This window comes from Elaeis guineensis, chromosome 5 (genome assembly GCF_000442705.2).
Source record: "Elaeis guineensis isolate ETL-2024a chromosome 5, EG11, whole genome shotgun sequence".
Classification (NCBI taxonomy): domain Eukaryota; kingdom Viridiplantae; phylum Streptophyta; class Magnoliopsida; order Arecales; family Arecaceae; genus Elaeis; species Elaeis guineensis.
Window position 1 is genome coordinate 28,702,293 of NC_025997.2, and position 18,155 is coordinate 28,720,447.

The window sequence follows — 18,155 nt, forward strand, 5'->3', positions numbered from 1 at the left end:
AAGATCATCAGAGGTCATGTCAGGAAAACCTAATAGGGGTTAACAGTGATTAGATATTATGAATTTCTGATAAGAATTAAATTGGAATCTAACAAATTAACTATATGAATATCAAAGCAATTCATAATCTCTTTGAAAAAATCATCTCAGGTTCATGAATCAGATAGAGAGAGAAAGAGAGAGGGTAGAGAGAGACATAAGAGAGAAAGAGAAAGAACAAAGAGAAAAAGCCCTTCTCTCTCTTTCTTTTTCTTTTCTTCTTTTCTTTTTCTTTTCTTCTATTCTTCTTCTTCTTTTTTTCTTGGTCGAATAGGAGAAAGATACGGGAGGTGGCTGGTGCTCTGGTGGAGTGTGATGGCACAGCCAGAGGTCCAGCAGTGGGCAATCGACGGTCGTGGGGCAGGGGATAGTCGGTGATGAGGATCGATCCATAGAAAATCATAAAAAATACCTCAAAAAATAGGGCACTCTGGCCCTTTTCTTGATTTTTTTGGCCATTTGCTGGTCACTAGCGGCCATGGCACCGTTGCTGAGGGTCATGGGGAGGTCAGGTTATCTGGCCAAGACTTTGGCACCAAGGGGCAATGATATCGATGGCTAGAAAAAGATGAAAGTAAGGTAAGAAAAATAGGAAATTTTTTTTTCCTGAATTTTTGATGAAATCAATGGCCGATGGCAGCACCTAAGGCCAAGAAAAGAAGGAGAAGAGAGAGAGAGAGAGAGGAGGAAGGATTAGAGGCTTATCTTGTCTCTGGTGACGTCTCCAGCCCCAGTTTTCGACGGACAGAGTAAAAGGGATTCGACGGACAGAGTAAATTGCTTATTGTGAATTGCTTTGGAGGGAGAGGGAGAGATTTATAAGAGATTTACTAAGGTTGTTGGCAGCCCTAATAGATTGTTTTCATGTTAGATTTGATGGGAAAGAAGACTCCCATTAGGACTCTTTGTTTCTCTTTTTTTTATCACCTTAAGATTCATGTGGAGAAAAAATTAGGGCCAGGTATCACAACCGGAGTCAACAATAGCTCTTTAGAAGAGAAAGAGATGGTTTGGTACTGGAGTCTCTATATTTTTTTAGAGAGATAAAGTGGATGAAAAGAGAGAAAGTAGAGAGATAAAATAGTATCTAAGATCCTATCATCATCTAAAAAGAGAAAGTAGGAGAGAGATAACAGAGAGAGAGAGAAAATCTTAGAGAGATATAAGAGAGAAAGAGAGACAACTTCTCTCTCTTCTTCTTCCTCTTCTTCTTTTCTTTTCTTTTTTTCCTCTTTTCTTTTCCTTTCTTCTTCCTTTCTTGGCTGAATAGGGGAGAAAGGTGGCTGATGGCTAGAAGACCAGTAGCGGGTGGCGATATAGGCAGCCAGTGGCGGTGGAGAAAGGGATGGTTGGTGACAAATGGTTGGCTAATAAAAATAAAAACAACTTAGACCAATAGGGGATCCATCTTTTTTTCATTTTTCTTCGATCATCGACGGCCATTACCTCAGAGAAGGAAGGCAGTGAGCTTGGCGACCCAACTAGGGCTCTTGCATCATGGGGCAAAGGCATTGGTGGCTGAAAAAAGTAAAAGAAAACTCTATTAAAATTGGGGATTATTAACATGAGATTTTTTGATGAATCCGATGGCCAATGGTCATGCGCAAAGGCATGGAAAGAAGGGGAAGAAGGAGAGGAAGAAAGGTAGGGGCTTATCTTGGGCTTCGATGATGTCTTCGATGACAATTTTAGGTGGACATAATGAAGATAGTCTGTGATTTCAATGGAAGAAAAGAGAGAGAAAGGAAAGATAGGCAGACTAGTTTCGTTGTGGATTGCTTTGGTAAGGAAAGAAGAAGGGGAGATTTATAAAAAAAATTTTAAGATTTTTGGCAGCCCTAAGAGATTAATTTTTAGCTGGATTCAATCGAGAAGAAGACTTCCATCGAGAGTCTTCATTCCTCTATTTTCTTTTTTTTTTTGCGCCCTAAGATTTATGTGGGTGAAAAATTTAGGGCCGGATTATTACAAAACCTCTACTATATAGTGATGCTTTATTATACCTAAAAATATATTTACATAATTAAACAAAGAAGCTCAAAATATGTTGTGATATTTTATATTTAATAATTAATTCCTTTAGTTGGAAAATTAATACCTTTTCCTTTGATATAAATGAAATGTAAATATACTTCATTTTATTCTTGATGATATTTTTAAAATTTATTGTTTAATATATTAAAGATATTGATAACTTCTACATATTCCTATATATATTTATATAATTTTAGTTACAAGTTTTCTAGAAAATAGATATTCATGATTATTTTTCATTCATGTTATAATTAAAATGTTTTGGTGATAGTTAATGTAGACAGTTTGTTAATATTTTATATTATACATTTTACTTTAGAGAAGTTTAAATTTTTAAATATATTTTTAATACAAATCCACTGGATCATGATCCAAATGCTTGGTCAGGTCAATATTTTTGCAGATTTAAAAAATTTCCTTGGACACATACCTAGTTATGGTGCCTTGCATGAGTTATGGATGATAGACTCCATGCCATATTTTATGTCATTCAGGTTGGTTTTTATTTTTGAATTTAGCTTAAAATCTAATTTATATCTGAATAATTAATATCCCAAGATAGAAGAAAATATAGTCATAGAAGATACCTAATTTGTATCGATATCCATTAAAGAAGATATATGGATATGATTAATCTATATCCATTTAAAATATGAGGGTGCTTGGTTGGAAGGAGTGGGAGACTACAATCAGAATGGAAATAGGTGACTCTCATTCCAACCGCTTAGTTAGGAGCAGTCCCATTCTAATTTCGAGATGAAATGGGAATGGCCTAATCTACATAGAATTCAATCTTTATTCTCCCTTATGGATTCAAATTTTCATTTCAATTTTGATTTTGATTCTGATTTCGGTCACGAATCAAGTACTTCGAAAGATTTGACCATTCTGATTTCGATTCTAAACCATTCTGATTCTAATTTCGATAGCGAACCAAGCACTCCCATATATAGAGACTAAATTTGGTATATATTTGATATGCATATTCATATTTGTATCTGCTGAAAAATATGGACACTGATATGGGTAACGATAATAAATTATTTATCTGCAACCGGCCATACAATTCAATAGTCATTGGCTTACTATTTTTGTCGCGGTTCTTTCTACTTTTCCTTCCTTTCCATGGCATTGAAACAATACAAAGTTACAAACATCTGCTGGTATTCTAAACCCCAAATGCCTAGATGTTCAAAAGGCCATCAAATCTTATTTCATGTTTCATCTAGAGCATGCTTCTTTTATTTATCGTGAAAGAACCAAGCACATAAGATAGTTAAGTATATCAATCTTGTGTCAAGGAACAATGCCCATTCCAACATTCTTAAACTTGCCCATGGTTTCTACATAGTTCTAGATTTTATCCTTCCTCAGGGTTGGCATGGAGAACGTGAACATCCCTTGGCCCAAGGTAACTTCCACGGTTTCCATGAAAGTGTCCACTACGATTTTGCAACTTGGCCTTACTATATTGGGACGGCTTTGTTTCCAAAAACTATGCCTACAACTTGAGCTACTAGTCTTGCATTTCAGTTGCACCGTCTGTCTCAATTAAACAGCTAAAGTTTCTCTCCAACAACAAAAATTTTTTGTAAACAGCAATTATTATTAGAAAAAAAGCACCTCTTATGATTTAACTTTGTGAAGATGTTTTATATAGATAAGCCCTTGGGCTCGGAGGTTCGTTTGCATTTCTCTGGCCTTCGCACAGAATGACGATGTTGGATTCTCTCTAGAGTCCACGAGATATGTGCCTTGGACATTGGAATCATCAATCACAGCATGCAGGCGTGACGCAGATTGTCGGCAGGTGTCACCTTGATGTGTGCAGCGACCCATGCAGAAAAGTTTGAACAGGCAATTCGGATGGAGTCTCAACAATGATAATGCAGATGTCATGCCATTTAGGATAGGTTGACTGTATCAGCTTAGATCTAAAACATCAAAAAAAAATTATTAATAATAATAAATTAAAAAATTTAAAAAAATATTTTATTAAAAAATTGAGCCATCGAAAAAAAAAAATCTCTTTTTCATACCTCATCAAAGAGGATACCTTCTAAGGACCTGTAAAGACATGTATTTAGTTTCACATCGATTATTCATTGAAAAAATTTTAATATTTATACAGGACTAAAAACTCAAATATTACTTATCAACTAATCATTTTGGATGAGATTCTGGATTGTTATTAAAGATATTAAAACTGATCTGATCCATAATTTATGCGGAATAAAAAATACTGCAATATGGATTCATTGAGATTGATCATGAGCCAATCATAATATTTATAAATAAAAATTTAAATTTAAATTTTTAGTCCATCAAAATATAAAAATTTAAATTAAAAATATATAAATATTTGTATAAATATTTGTTTAGCTCGATATCAATTGTTCATTTAAAAAACCTTGAATTATTTTGCATTCCGTCTCTTTTTTTCCACATTGGTGTGGGACACCTCACCTCCCTCTCTCGGACAGCTCCCTCTCACTTCTCCCCTCTTTTTAGTACCATCACACACGCTCTATCTCCCTCTGAAACTCTCACTAAAAGATTCCATTAAGACTTTTGTCCTTGTTCCAAACCAACTCACCAACAAATACAAAAACAAAGCCTACTAAAAGACAAACTTTCTATGTTGAGCGTAAAGCTCAATCTACGCTACCTTGAACCAGCACATCCTTTACCAAAAAAAAAAAAAAAAACACAAAAAAACAAAAACTTTACGTCTTGGAGTTGGTGATAACTCCAACTGACACAAGGTGCATCGGGTTCACTTAATTCACACCTGAGCAAACCATGAAGCTCGAGTAACAAGAATTTAGCAGATTCTCGCTTTATGACATGAACTACTTGTTAAGAAATGTAAAACTTGCTCTTCCTTGAAATAAGATTGAACTTTCCAATGCATGTACATTATGATAAGCAACATACTGATCTTTACACTACATTATTCAGACAAGTTTGTTAAAATATCTAACCGATGAAGCTTGTGTGGTGTCATGATGACAGGTCTTCCAAAGCAGCGCACAAAGTTTTCATTCTTTATTTATGCAGTAAATTTTACTCCACTATCAAATCATCAAGAGAGCATTTTGTTCTTTCTATTTCCTTGAACTAAAATATAAAGCCAGGAGAAAGTATTAATGGATGCAAAAAGAAGCCAAGAAATGGTCTGCTATGCAAGACGTTAGGAGGCATAGCATCGTTTCGGTTTAGGAATCAAAATGCTCCACTATGAATTTTCAGTACTTCAACGATGAAATAACTTGTAACTTTCTTATGATATAAGAATTAAGTCTCTTTCTAGAACCCTTTGCTTCATCTAATTTAATGATTTAAATGTGATCACGATGTAATTAGCCATTTAAAGAATTTCCTATTTTATCAAATAAAATCTCTTCAAATCTCTAACCTGATAGATGATCAGAGCAGTTAGATACCCATTTAGCAATAACAGAAGGTATTGATACTTCATCTTTAGGAGGCAGCTGAGGCACCAACATGTGGATCTCAGCAATGAATATGCACCATAACGAGATAGCTTGAAAAGAAGCACCTCTCCACTATCTGCCTTTCAACTCTTTGGTGCATAGACTAACCTTATTTCTGTGTATAAATAATATACACCTAGTGATGAAGCATTTAATACTCATGCAATTCTTACTATGAAACCCTAGTCCAAAATCAGGTCATGATGGAATCAGAAACATATAAATTCACTTTCATATGTTCATGCAGGAAAGCTTCTCAAAATATCAGCAAATAGCATCTTTAATTTACTCAGAAGCAGATCAGATAAATGATCCATCATATATCTGGCTTTGTGCTTTACTATACTTACTTGTTTACATATTTTGGTTACTTTGGAGAAGCCTATTTGCAAATACATCTAAATAATCTGAAGTTATTTTCTGCTAGGGTTTTCTTTTCATCCAACAATTTTTCTTTAGATGTCTCTAAATTCTCCATCATTTTTCATCCCTGGATCTTCAAAATGAGGGGCTAAGCGTGAATGCTCAGTGATATTTGAAGGTCATCATAGAAATTATTTGCAATTATGTGCACCAAACCATATGCAGCCACAATGAATTATCACATGCATGTTAAATAAGTCAGTGTCATGTGCTAGTGTTTACTTGTCAATTTCAGATCAAGCAAAATGAAATCAATGGAAGGTTTTTCTCATACAAACATTACTTATTAAACTAAAAAATTTCTAATATATACATTAGGAACCATTCCACCCTCTCAAGTAGTTCAAGAAAATGAAATATTTGAGTCTGTCTCTGTTTGTCCTCCAATAAACAAAGGAAAAATATGTCAGTGCATTTGCTGCACATATCTGCAAGCACCCCTATATATATTTAGAAACCTAAGGGGTTAAGCAAATTTTCTCCTTCCTAAAAATGGATACTAGCATAGATGGCCAACCATATTTCAGAGTTCATAACAGCATGTTCCTAGAGCCACAGCAAGCACTACACCATATGGATGCACCAGTGAGCAAAGTCACCTATTGCCCATAGCCAATGTGGGGCGAATCATGAAGCAAGCTCTACCACAGAATGCGAAGATATCCAAACGAGCAAAAGAAACAATCCAGGAATGTGCATCGGAGTTCATCAGCTTTGTTACTGAGGAAGCATCTGACCGATGCTGCAAGGATAACCGCAAGACTATCAATGGAGATGATATCTGTTGTGCTATGAAGACACTTGGCCTTGATGAATATGCTGATGCCATGAAAATATATTTGTGTAGATATAGGGAGCATGAAGAGAAGGCAACCTCCATGAAGTGCAATAAGCCAGTTCAAATTGATGTCAACAATGAATTACCAATCTTTCAAAGCAGTCAAAGTAGAGACCAATTGCCTTCCAGGAGTCCTCAAAATGTTGCAAAGACAAGGAAATTTTTCTGAAGGAATTTTGGGATTTTGACTGAATGTTTAAACTGCAGGGTACTATATGGCATTTTCCTTATTGAAGAAGGGGAGTGAGGAGTCTAGCTGCGCACTGCTGATCTTTATGTTCTACCTTGTGTCATTTATCTGCATTTCCTGTATTTTGCATTGGTCCAATATCTTGTCTTTTAAATGGGCCCAAGTGTTTGAAAAATCAATCTCTATGTCACTAGGATAAGGCTCTTGTATCATTTCAAGTTATGTTAAAATTATCTTTTTCAGTTTCTAGTCTGACTCTGAAACAAATGTCTGAGGCATATCAATTTTTTTGATTGCTGTAAGCATGTGGACAGATCCAAATCTTGTAGATCTTTTTCTTTTGGCTGGCTTAAGTAGTTCAAAATAATCATGGTTAACTATTAAAAAAGATTCTACTTCATACTTTCCATTTAACTTCAAATCAAGTGTTTTTGCTTGTATATAATCAAGGGCAAACAAATAACTCAAAATCTATTTATGATGTTTTGTATACATAAAAATTTTACAGTTTCTGGGTAATTCTTGTTTACCCTTATACTTGTGTTATAGAACAGCCTATGGAGCATCTCAAGTATTTATTTCCACATCAAAGAAACAATTAGATTTCCATCAAAAGCCAATCATACAAGGGTTTCACCAATAAGTTAATTTTTTCTGCATCAATCGTGGGACCTTAAATATTGAAGTGAAGAACCCCATGCTGAAGTCAGACTTAGATTTTTGTAATCTCAAGTTAGTTTAAATCTAAAGAGTGTTTCATACTGAATTTTATTACATGATTTCTAGTAAAGAAGCTATTAACTTTAAGGAACTTCATCTATGCTACTGAAATATAAATGAATAGATTTTTCAACCTCCAATGGATGACAATTGGAACCATGTGCAGCTAGAAATATGAAAAAAAATCCAACTAACATATTGAGAAGATTTGGTTATTTTAAAACTATAGGGTCTTCTCTTTTAATGTAAAGCTCTTTGGGGGACCATCCTTGAGTTGCAACTTTTACATGGAGTTGATACTCGATAGTATGGCCTCTTGCATTGGGAGCTGATGTGGGTTGTCTGCCTTGGTTACATCATGAACATTAGAAACAAATATGTCATATTGTTCGTTGAACTTACACTACTTGTCGACAAGTGTCAAGTTGGGAGATGAGAAGGCTTGAAAAGTGCGACCGGGTGTGGAATTGCACTGATCGACAAAATCATCCAACATAACATGAATAGATTTGCACGCAAAGAGCTCGTGCTTTGTAGGCATCCAATGTTCATTGAATCTATTGCATGGAGGGATGCCATCATTAGTATCAACATGCATGTTTCAAAAACTTTGACAATGATAGAGAAATGTCCTTAAGCAAGCAATAGGTTCATTGCTTAAGTATAAGCAGAGTTGATGTATCATACACCAATTTGTCTGAAAGCAAATTATTGGAGTAGCCTAATATTTGTCATTACTCAATGAAATCAGTCATAACCCTGTTAAGATGAGCGTCATGTAATCCTTTTCACCTTGATGTATTAGAAAAGAAAGAAGCATAACCCCAGGAAAAAAAACTGGATCAAAAGAGAGATAAATAGTTTAGAAATTATCCGAAAATTCTAGAATGTGTGAAGTAATTCATTTGCAATTTAGATGGACAGGGTAATTTTAGATAAGTTGGCAGAGACCTTAAGCTCTAGCTTCTAATATAAAATAAATCGATGATATGCTTTCATCATTCTCCAATATGAATAAAATCTCAAACCTCAGAGTTCTTGGAATCCATATATTCAAAACTTTTGATCAGACTCATTTTTCAACAAGCATAAAGCATCACCAAACTGTTATATTTCAGAAACATGAAATCTTACAAAGCATTCTTGTATATGAGGAGTTACAGAATTCTTTAAACCTATATTGTTGGGATATCAGAGAAATCTTTCTAGGTGTTTATTCAGTAAAAGAGGTCATATCTCTAATGAGATTGGCTAGCTGCAGTTCCTCTTATCCTAGAAGAACTGAAACAGAAGAAACATAATCTGGAATAACAAATTCAGAAAAAGAAAGAAACTAAATAAAACAGAGAGCTAGACATTTACCAAAAAAAAAAAAAAAAACGTCTAGATTAAAATAACTCATGAACAACAAAGTTAATGTAACCCAAGAAAAATGTCAGAGTTCCATTATCGATATTGGTCAGCAAATCTTTTATTATTCTCCAACATGAATTTGATGACAGGAGTTTTAAATCTCTTGTTAATTCTATCCTAATGTATTCGATGAAGTCCCATTCATCAAGCAGTTGGCTATGTCACCAAAGTATTCCAGTTTTGTAACTCAAAAACCTTCAAGAAATTATTGTTCGAGATGCCTCAAACTATGGATAAGAAATTATCTAGTTGAATCAACTGCTATGGCATTGGAAGGATGTGAGTTATTTAATGTACTACTAAGATTTTGAAGTTAATCTAAATTCTTAACAGACTCAATCCATGCTTCATGTCAATGAGAACCAGATAAAACTAAGATATAAAAACTTTTACTTACACTGATTCTAAACTAAGATGATCTAAGAGGTTAAAACGAATTAGCTGTTCTGGAGACAAAAGGTTTAAGCCAATTTCTAACATGCAAACAGGCATTGCTGAATGCTGACTTATTTTTGATTTGAGCAATGAACTCATGTTTATCTAACATTAAAGTCCATCTGTTAGGATTTGATGCCTCGATATTCGATCCACATTGAGCCCACAGTGAAGTCCACAGTGAAAAAACGAGTCCAACGAGACTAAGATCACCCAAAATGGAGCTCGGATGGAGGAGATACGAGCTTTTGAAGCTGGTACGAGACTCGAGGTGGCGGAGAATCGCCGGCGGCCGGCGGTGGTACTGCTGCAGGCGGCGGAGCATGGCCCAGGCAAGGCCAACGCACGGGGCACGCAGCCCAAGCGCGTGGCCCAGCCCACGTGCGGGCCCGTGTGACGGGGCCCGGGCCCAGGTGCCCGACGCGGGTGCGGCCCAAGCCCGCGCGCGCGGGCCGGCCTAGGCCTAGGCACCCTAGGTCAGGTTTTCTCGATCCACCATGAACCGGGAGGTTCACGGACGGGATTGTGAACCACCTGGGCGTTTTCCAAGCATTTCTCGCGGTCAACTGCACTATTTCGTGGACTAGAGCACGATCGGATGGTATGGGTGGCTCCTGATCTTGATTCAATGGTTTGAGACTTGATTTGGATTGATTAAGGAGTCCTAAACATAATCTAAGTGGGTTTAAGCCTTATAAAAAGGCTGTGAACGTGAATAGGGTGTGTGTGGTCTGCTATTTTGCCACAGGAAGCGCCGTACAGAGCCCGCAGAGAGAAGAAAAAAAGGATGCGTCGCTGAGAGAGAAGGAGCACGAGGCTCCTGGACAGCGGATGCCAGGCACTTCAGGGGTTCAGAGGGTCTTCTGAGAGAGAAAGCTTTTGTGAGGAGAACTTCAGATGAGAGAGAAATTGGATGTACAAGGGTTGAGGAAGAAATCTCTTTTTCTGAGGAGAACTTCAGATGCCAGGCACTTCAGGGGTTCATAGTGAAGTTTACATGCCCCATGGAGGCGAGCCCTTTTGTGGCTGATCCACGTATTTTGATTGTTTTATTTTATTTATTCTTTCTTCCTGCTACATCGCATGGTACTGAAAAAATTCTGAGAGGTGGTGTTCTGACTAGACATCCACCTAACAAGTGGTATCAGAGCGAGGCAGTACAAGGACGCAGATTGCAATGGTGGTGAGCAAGATTGAAGATGGAAAAAACAGGATCAATCAAGATGGAGATCAATAAATTTGATGGTAAGAGTAATTTTTCCTTATGGCAGGCAAGGGTGAAGGACGTGCTCATCCAACAATGATTGATCGATGCTCTCTTGTGCGAGGAGAAGCCAACCACTATAGAGGTGTGGGATTGGAAACGACTACAGATGCAGGCGATGAGTACCATCCGCATGTACCTGACGGATGAGGTGGTGATCCATGTGCTGAGTGAGACTTCTCTAACGGTGTTGTGGTCGAAGCTCGAGGAGTTGTACATGACGAAGTCTCTCACCAACACTCTTTTTCTCTGGAGGCAGTTTTACCAACTGCGGATGACTGAGGGACAGAACGTGCAGGAGCATCTCAGCCACTTCCAGAAGATCCTCACCGACCTCCTCAGCATTGGCGAGAATGTTGAGGAGAAGACCAAGGTACTGGTTTTGCTAGCATCGCTTCCACCTTCGTACAAGTCTTTGGTGACTGTTTTTCTAGTGGGGAAGAGCACCATCAAGATGGACGAGGTAACCGCAGCGATACTCCAGAATGAGGTTCTCAAGAGGGAGAATCCAGCTTCGAGCTCAGGGGGTGGTAACTCAGCTTTGGTGGCTTCTGAAGGAGTAAGAGGTGGTAGATGGAGCGACACGAGATCGCGACGAGGGCGGTCCAAGTCCAGGAATGACTTGAGCAAAATCAGATATTATCGGTGTGAGGAGTTGGGGCATCTAACCAGAGATTGCCCTCAATTCAAAAATCGAACGGTGGCTGCTGTAGCGATGGCCAACAGCGATTCAGATAGAGATGTCCTGGAGATATCTGACGAGGTATCTACTTCTTCCCAGTAGTAGATATTAGATTCTGTATACCCCTATCATGAATGTTACAGAGAGGAGCAGTTTGACTCCCTGGAGAACAGTGAGGGCATCGTATATCTGTTGGATGGATCGAACTGTGCGATCAGAGGCATCGGGACGGCCAGCTGGAGGACACATGATGGTGCAGTGAGGAGATTGGGGGAGGTCCGATACATACTCGATTTCAGACGAAATCTTATCTCACTTAGCAGACTGAATTCGAGAGGCTACAGGACGGTAGCTGGTGGAGGAATCCTGAGGGTGCTATGTAGCGATAGGATTGTGCTGGAGGGGAAGAAGGAGAGCAGAGGATATTATTATCTGACGAGGAGCTCAGTGCGAGGTGGAGCTTCGGGAGCCAAGTGGAGCCCAGAGTGAGGTGGAGCTCCAGGAGGAGGTGGATCGGGCACTTGATAAGAGACTCGGGAGGACGAGAGGCGACGTCGCAAGGTGAGATTCCTATTCCGCAGGATGATGCCCCGAGTAGATCTCAGGTCAGGAGGAGCACAGCATACGACGGAGATGGGATCGAGCGGCCTGGCTCGACTCTCATGTTTGCCCATCCATGATCAGCCGGCGATTGCTTTAGGGTATAAGGGTGAGGAGATGCACAAGCTCTCGGAGTTAGAAGGAGGTCAAATATCGAATCGAGATGAAAATTATTAGGATTTGATACTTTAAGATTTGATCCATATTGAGCCTACTGTGAAATCCATGATGAAAAATGGAGTCCAACGAGATCAAGATTACCTCAAACAGAGCTCGGATGGAGGAGATACGAGCTTTTGAAGTCGGCATGAGACTCGAGGCGGCGGAGGATCGCCGGTGGCCGGCAGCGGGCCGGCGGAGCAGCGGCGGCACAGCCGCAGGCGGCAGAGCATGGCTCAAGCGGGGCCAACGCGCGGGGTGCGCGGCCTAGGTGCGCAACCCAGGCAGACGCGCGGGCCTGCGGGATGCGGCCTGGGCCCAGGCGCCCGGCACGGGTACGGCCAAGGCCCGCACGCATGGGCTGGCCTAGGCCCAGGCACCCCGGGGTCTGATTTTCCCGATCCACCATGGACCGGATGGTTCATGGATGGGTCTGTGGACCACCTGGGCATTTCTCAGGTATTTCTCGCGGTCTACGGTACTATTCCGTAGATCGAAGCATGATCGAACGACATGGGTGGCTCTCAGTCTTAATCCAACGGCTTGGGACTTGATTTGGGTTGATTAAGAAGTCTTAAACCTAATCTAAGTGGGTTTAAACATTATAAAAAGGTTGTGAACGTGAACAAAGTGTGTGTGGTCTGCTGTTTTGCCGCAGGAAACGCCGTGCGGAGCCCGCAGAGAGAAGAAAAAAGGGTGCGTCTTTGAGAGAGAAGGAGAACGAGGCTCTTGGACAGCAGACGTCAGGCACTTCAGAGGTTCACGGGGTCTTCTGAGAGAGAGAGTTTTGTGAGGAGGACTTCAGGTGAGAGAAAAATTGGGTGTATAAGGGTTGAGGGAGAGATCTCCTTTTGTAAAATTTCTTTTTCATAGTGAAGTTTACATGCCTCGTGGAGGCGAATCTTTTTATGGCTGATCCACGTATTTTGATTATTTTTTATTTTATTTCTTTTTTCTTCCTGCTGCATCATATGGTACTGAAAAAGTTCTGAATGATGGTGTCCTGGTCAGACATCTACTCAACACCATCATTTTTTTGATGACTTGAATTCTATCTTTGCCTTCAGTTGAAGCATCATGGAGGCATTTCATATAATTGTCCAAATGCACTGCTTCTAGTAGTTAATTGTGACCGTTGTCATTCCTTGATATTGTTTGAATCTTCACCATCAGTCGTCATACATCATTAAAGCATGTCAACATCTGGCCTGATCAATATTTTTTCAGTCCATCTAGCAAATTTAATGCAAGTATTCTGCAGAAAAAAGATGCTCAGGTTCCTGTAACAAGGTAGTGCTCAAGGGGCTATTTTTTTCCCTTTTCTTTCTTTGTTTTTGTTTGAAGAAAAGAAGCAAGAGCTCCACCAATCTTGATCAAGAAAATATAAGCAAAGCCATACATAGTTCTGAGGAGTGGAACAGATCAAAAAAAGAAAAGTTCCATCACCTAGTGGAAACAAGAAAAGTTTCAAAGTACATGGAAAGAGAATCCAAAGAAAAAGAGAGAAGAATAGCCCCAAGTCTTCTTGCTAGGAGCCAAAATCTGCCAAGAAGAGAATAGGTTGACGGCTCTTTTCAGTGTAGTGCAGGAGGTGGTCTCTTAGAAAGATCTCGGATTTGGTCATTCTTGAATCCTACCGCTGTGTTGATTCTTCGGGTAAATGGAAGAACATGGAGATAAAATGGCAAAACTCACCTACCAATTCTATTCCAAGCAGTAGCAAGATGTCACTTAGCATTAATGAGGTTCGAAGACAATTGGATCATTCCAGAAAGGCTCAAGAAAATTGCAGGCCATCTCCTGTTCGTACATGTAGAAAGGACACTCTACTTTTCCACCAGTTTGCAAGGTTTCATTAGATGCAACGAGACAAATGATCTATATGTATTGGTGAAGGTGGTGCTCAATATAGACAACCATGGCTTCTATGATATCAGAAGCTACAAAGGTTAGATTGCTGGAGCATCAAGATGCTCTGGTGTAACCATTCAGCTCTGGAAGGTAAGCCTATTGCCCTCTCTTATTTTGAAAGCAGCAAAATAATTACTAACGTATCATTTGATATATTTCTATTAAGAATGGTGCAAGTTTCGAAAAGCATGGAACCTGCCTTGATCCTTTTAAAGCAAGCATTCTGAATGGGCATTTGAGAGGGCCTTTCGGGAGATTTGAATCAACTGAAGACTTTCCCCTTCCAAGTTTCAGGATTAGGCCTTTCAAGTTGGAAAGTTATAACCCATAGTTATGCATGCAACTCGAATTGGTAATCAGAGGCCGCTTAATTTGATCCAACTATTACTTTGTACTGAGTTGGGAGTAGCTTGAGCTGGAAAATAACAACAAAATGTTAAATTGGGTTGCATTTGGCACTTCGAAACATTAGGGCTTTATGCACTGATATTTCAAATTTCTCCTGTTGCCATATCATGTGGGAAGGTAATCAAGTAGCTGATCTCCTGACCAATCATGCAAGTACAGAGTGTTCGAAAGCGGTTGGAGCGAGAGCTTCCCTAATCATCTTGCTTCTTTGATAAGGGTGGATGCAGGTGGTGTTTCTTTCATGAGATTGTGGCGAAGTACTCACTCTTCGTTACAGAAAAAATAAAAGGCTTGTCTGCAAATATACAAGGCCCACAGGCCACTCTAACAATGGCCCTAATAAATATCTGAGGTATGGTACAGTCTTGCAGCCGCGTTAAAACACTCCACAAATTGCCACCATGGGCAATGGGTGGATTTTTTTTTAAATATTATTTTTTTAATATTTATTTTCAAATCTATCCTTCTTTCCATCTTATTTTAGAAAATATGGTACTTGAGCTGGGTTGGCACAGACATGAGGAAACCACAAGTTGAACATGCGATTTCGGACCGTATATTCAACATACGATTCAAAGTGACATGGCCTATCATAATAAAAAAATTTAAAATTTAAAATTTAAATTTAATTTTAAATTTAAAATTGAAATCGTATATTGAACCTGCGGTTTTAGTTTTTATTTAAAATAAAATCACATCTTTGAGATGCAGTTTCATTACTCTTTTTTTTTCCATCCCCAGCCGCGTATCTTATTTTTTCTTGTTCCCACGGGGATTGGGGTGGGCGGCGATGCTTGCGTTCGCATGGAGCAGCAGGAGGTGCGGGTGGAGGCTTCATCGGAGTTGGGGAGGAAGGGGGGTGGGGGCGCAGGACGGCAGGGGCATGGAGTGCAGGTGCAAGGGCCGAGGGGTTGCGGCATAGATAGGCGGCCGTGGTAGTGGAGAGGTCCAAACATGGGGTCTGGAGGGGAGGGTGCGGCGCGACGGCTGGGCGATGGTATCGTAGATGGTGCACTGGATGGAGGGGGGATGGGTGTGGGTCGGCCGCAGGCAGAGGAAGGCAGGGGACGTGTTTTGGGAGGGGGATGTAGAGTGTTGGGAGGAAGGGAGAAACGAGTGGACAAAAAAATATTTGATTAATAATAATATTATTATTAGATAAGTAATAAAATATTATTTTATTAATAATTAAATATTATTATTTGATTAGTAATAAAAAAATTATTATTTGATTAATGATTAAATATTATTATTTTACTAATAATAAAATATTATTATTTGATCAATAATAAAATATTATTATTTGACTAGCAATAAATATTATTATTTTATTAATGATTAAATATTATTATTTACTAATAATTAAATATTATTATTTGATCAATAATTAAATATTATTATTTGATTAGTAATAAAATATTATTATTTTATTAATAATTAAATATTATTATTTTATTAATAATAAAATATTATTATTTGATTAATAATAAAATATTATTATTTGATTAATAATAAAATATTATTATTTGATGTGTCTATCATAGTTAAAAATTTAAAATTTAAATTTATTTTCAAATTTAAAACTGAAACCATGTGCTCAATGTGTGAGTTCAAATTTAATAGTAGTATTTTATTATCAATTATATGTATATATATATATATATTTGTTCTTTTTATTACTATCTTCCCTTCCTCCCACCCCCCCTCGCTCGATGATCCTCTGCCTTCGTCTGTCGGCGGTTGACTCGCATCCAACCCCTTTCCGATGTGCCACCCGTGGTACCTCCGCCCGACCATCGCTCCTCCATGCCATCCTCTCGGGCCCCATACCCGTTTCTCCATATCGTCATAGCCTAAGACGATCTATTATAGCTCGTCCATGGTCGAATTATGTTTTCTTTCGATACATTCCACCTCTTCTAAATTGAAAAAATCTAGATAAAGAAGAATTTCTCCACAATTGAATCTTCCATAAAAAGAAATAGTTTCTCCGAATCAATCTGTAAGTCAAATTTGGAAAGCAATCATGACTCCGAGACATTTATGACTCCGATTCCTTTTTTATAAATAAAGAGGCTCCGAGATCCTCAAAGTAAGTTCTTCAATCTTCGCTCTTTTCCTTATTGTTCTCCATCTCTTAACTTGAGTGTCGGAGGATTTTTATCGGAGAACATCTGGTGAGAATTTTTTATAGGTATTCGGACAAAGCTCCAGTAGCAATCTCATCTCAGCTATCTCTATCTCGACGATCCGACCTCAGATGGGAAGATCATGAGCAACAGTATTATTTTTTAAGATATCATAAGCATAATCAATCAAAAATTTCTTCAACTCATCAGTCCCTATTGTGGCCAATACTTCATTCTCTCTTGACAAATAGACGACTCCATTTTTGCACTCCCACTCCACTAATTCGAACTTCCTACCCACCGCCACCTCCTCCCACTCCCTTTTCTCGCCATCATCCACCACTCCTATTCTTCATCTTTGTTGCTAATATTTTCAAGTATCCTTACTTTTCATATTCTTTCATGAACTCCCTCAATCTCTACACTAATGTTGTATCGAAGGGCTCCGGTTCACTTCTCACATGCCTCTACTGTATCTCGAAATGCACCAAAATATGTAACAATTATGAAACCTAACTCGACTGAATAAACACCATGCATCAGTCGGAAATCGGCTAATTGGTAGTGGCTTGATGAAAACTAACACAAGAATAGAGTGTAAAGAGGGCACTTTTTTAGAAGCAAATATACATATATACATATATGCATATATGTGTGTACATGTATATGTCTATATATACATATATGTGTATGTATATACATATACATATACACACACACATATATATATACATACATACGCGTGTGTGTCTGTGTATGTTTGTGTGTCTATACATACATACACATATAAATGTATATATATGTATATACACATATGTATGCATACACACAAATACACACACACATATGTATGTATATATTCACATACATATACACATATATACATGTGTATGTATGTACATATACATATATATGTTAATAAGTCCTCTACCTCTTTATATTTACAAATTATAGTAAACATAGAAAATATTGTAATAAAGAAGTAGCCAACATTATCATTGCTATTTAAAATATAATACTCATGACATCAAGCTTAACCTTGATAAGGAAATAAAATGAGAAGAAAAAAAAATATCAAGATGAGGGCATATATTTATTATTTCATTCCATCTAAAACTCCTCTCTCTGGAGCTTAATGACCATTCCAACCTCCAGTAGTCGTCTGTTAGTAACAAAAATAATTTTATCTTATTTTATTATATTTTTTTTAAGATGCTATAAGTATAGTCCATTAGAAACCTCTTCCACCAGCAGGGGCGGCTGAAGGGCAAGGCCACCGAAGCCCTTGCCTTAGGCCCCCGCCCCCAGGAGCCCCCCGCTCGCACGCATCCAGCATCGCGGTCCAGCCTCCGCCTCCCGCCTCTGGCGTCTCGGTCCAGGCGTCCAGCCTCCGCCTCCGGCGTCCCGGTCCAC

General features: G+C 38.6%; 1 protein-coding gene across 1 annotated transcript; it reads left to right on the forward strand.

Moving 5' to 3' along the window:
- Positions 1 to 6,485: 6,485 nt before the first annotated feature.
- Positions 6,486 to 7,150, forward strand: LOC105045305 (transcriptional activator hap3-like). Its single transcript, XM_010923540.2, is given in 2 exon segments — positions 6,486 to 6,528; positions 6,531 to 7,150. Coding segments are annotated over 2 exon segments (513 nt in total). The 3' UTR covers positions 7,001 to 7,150.
- Positions 7,151 to 18,155: the final 11,005 nt, after the last annotated feature.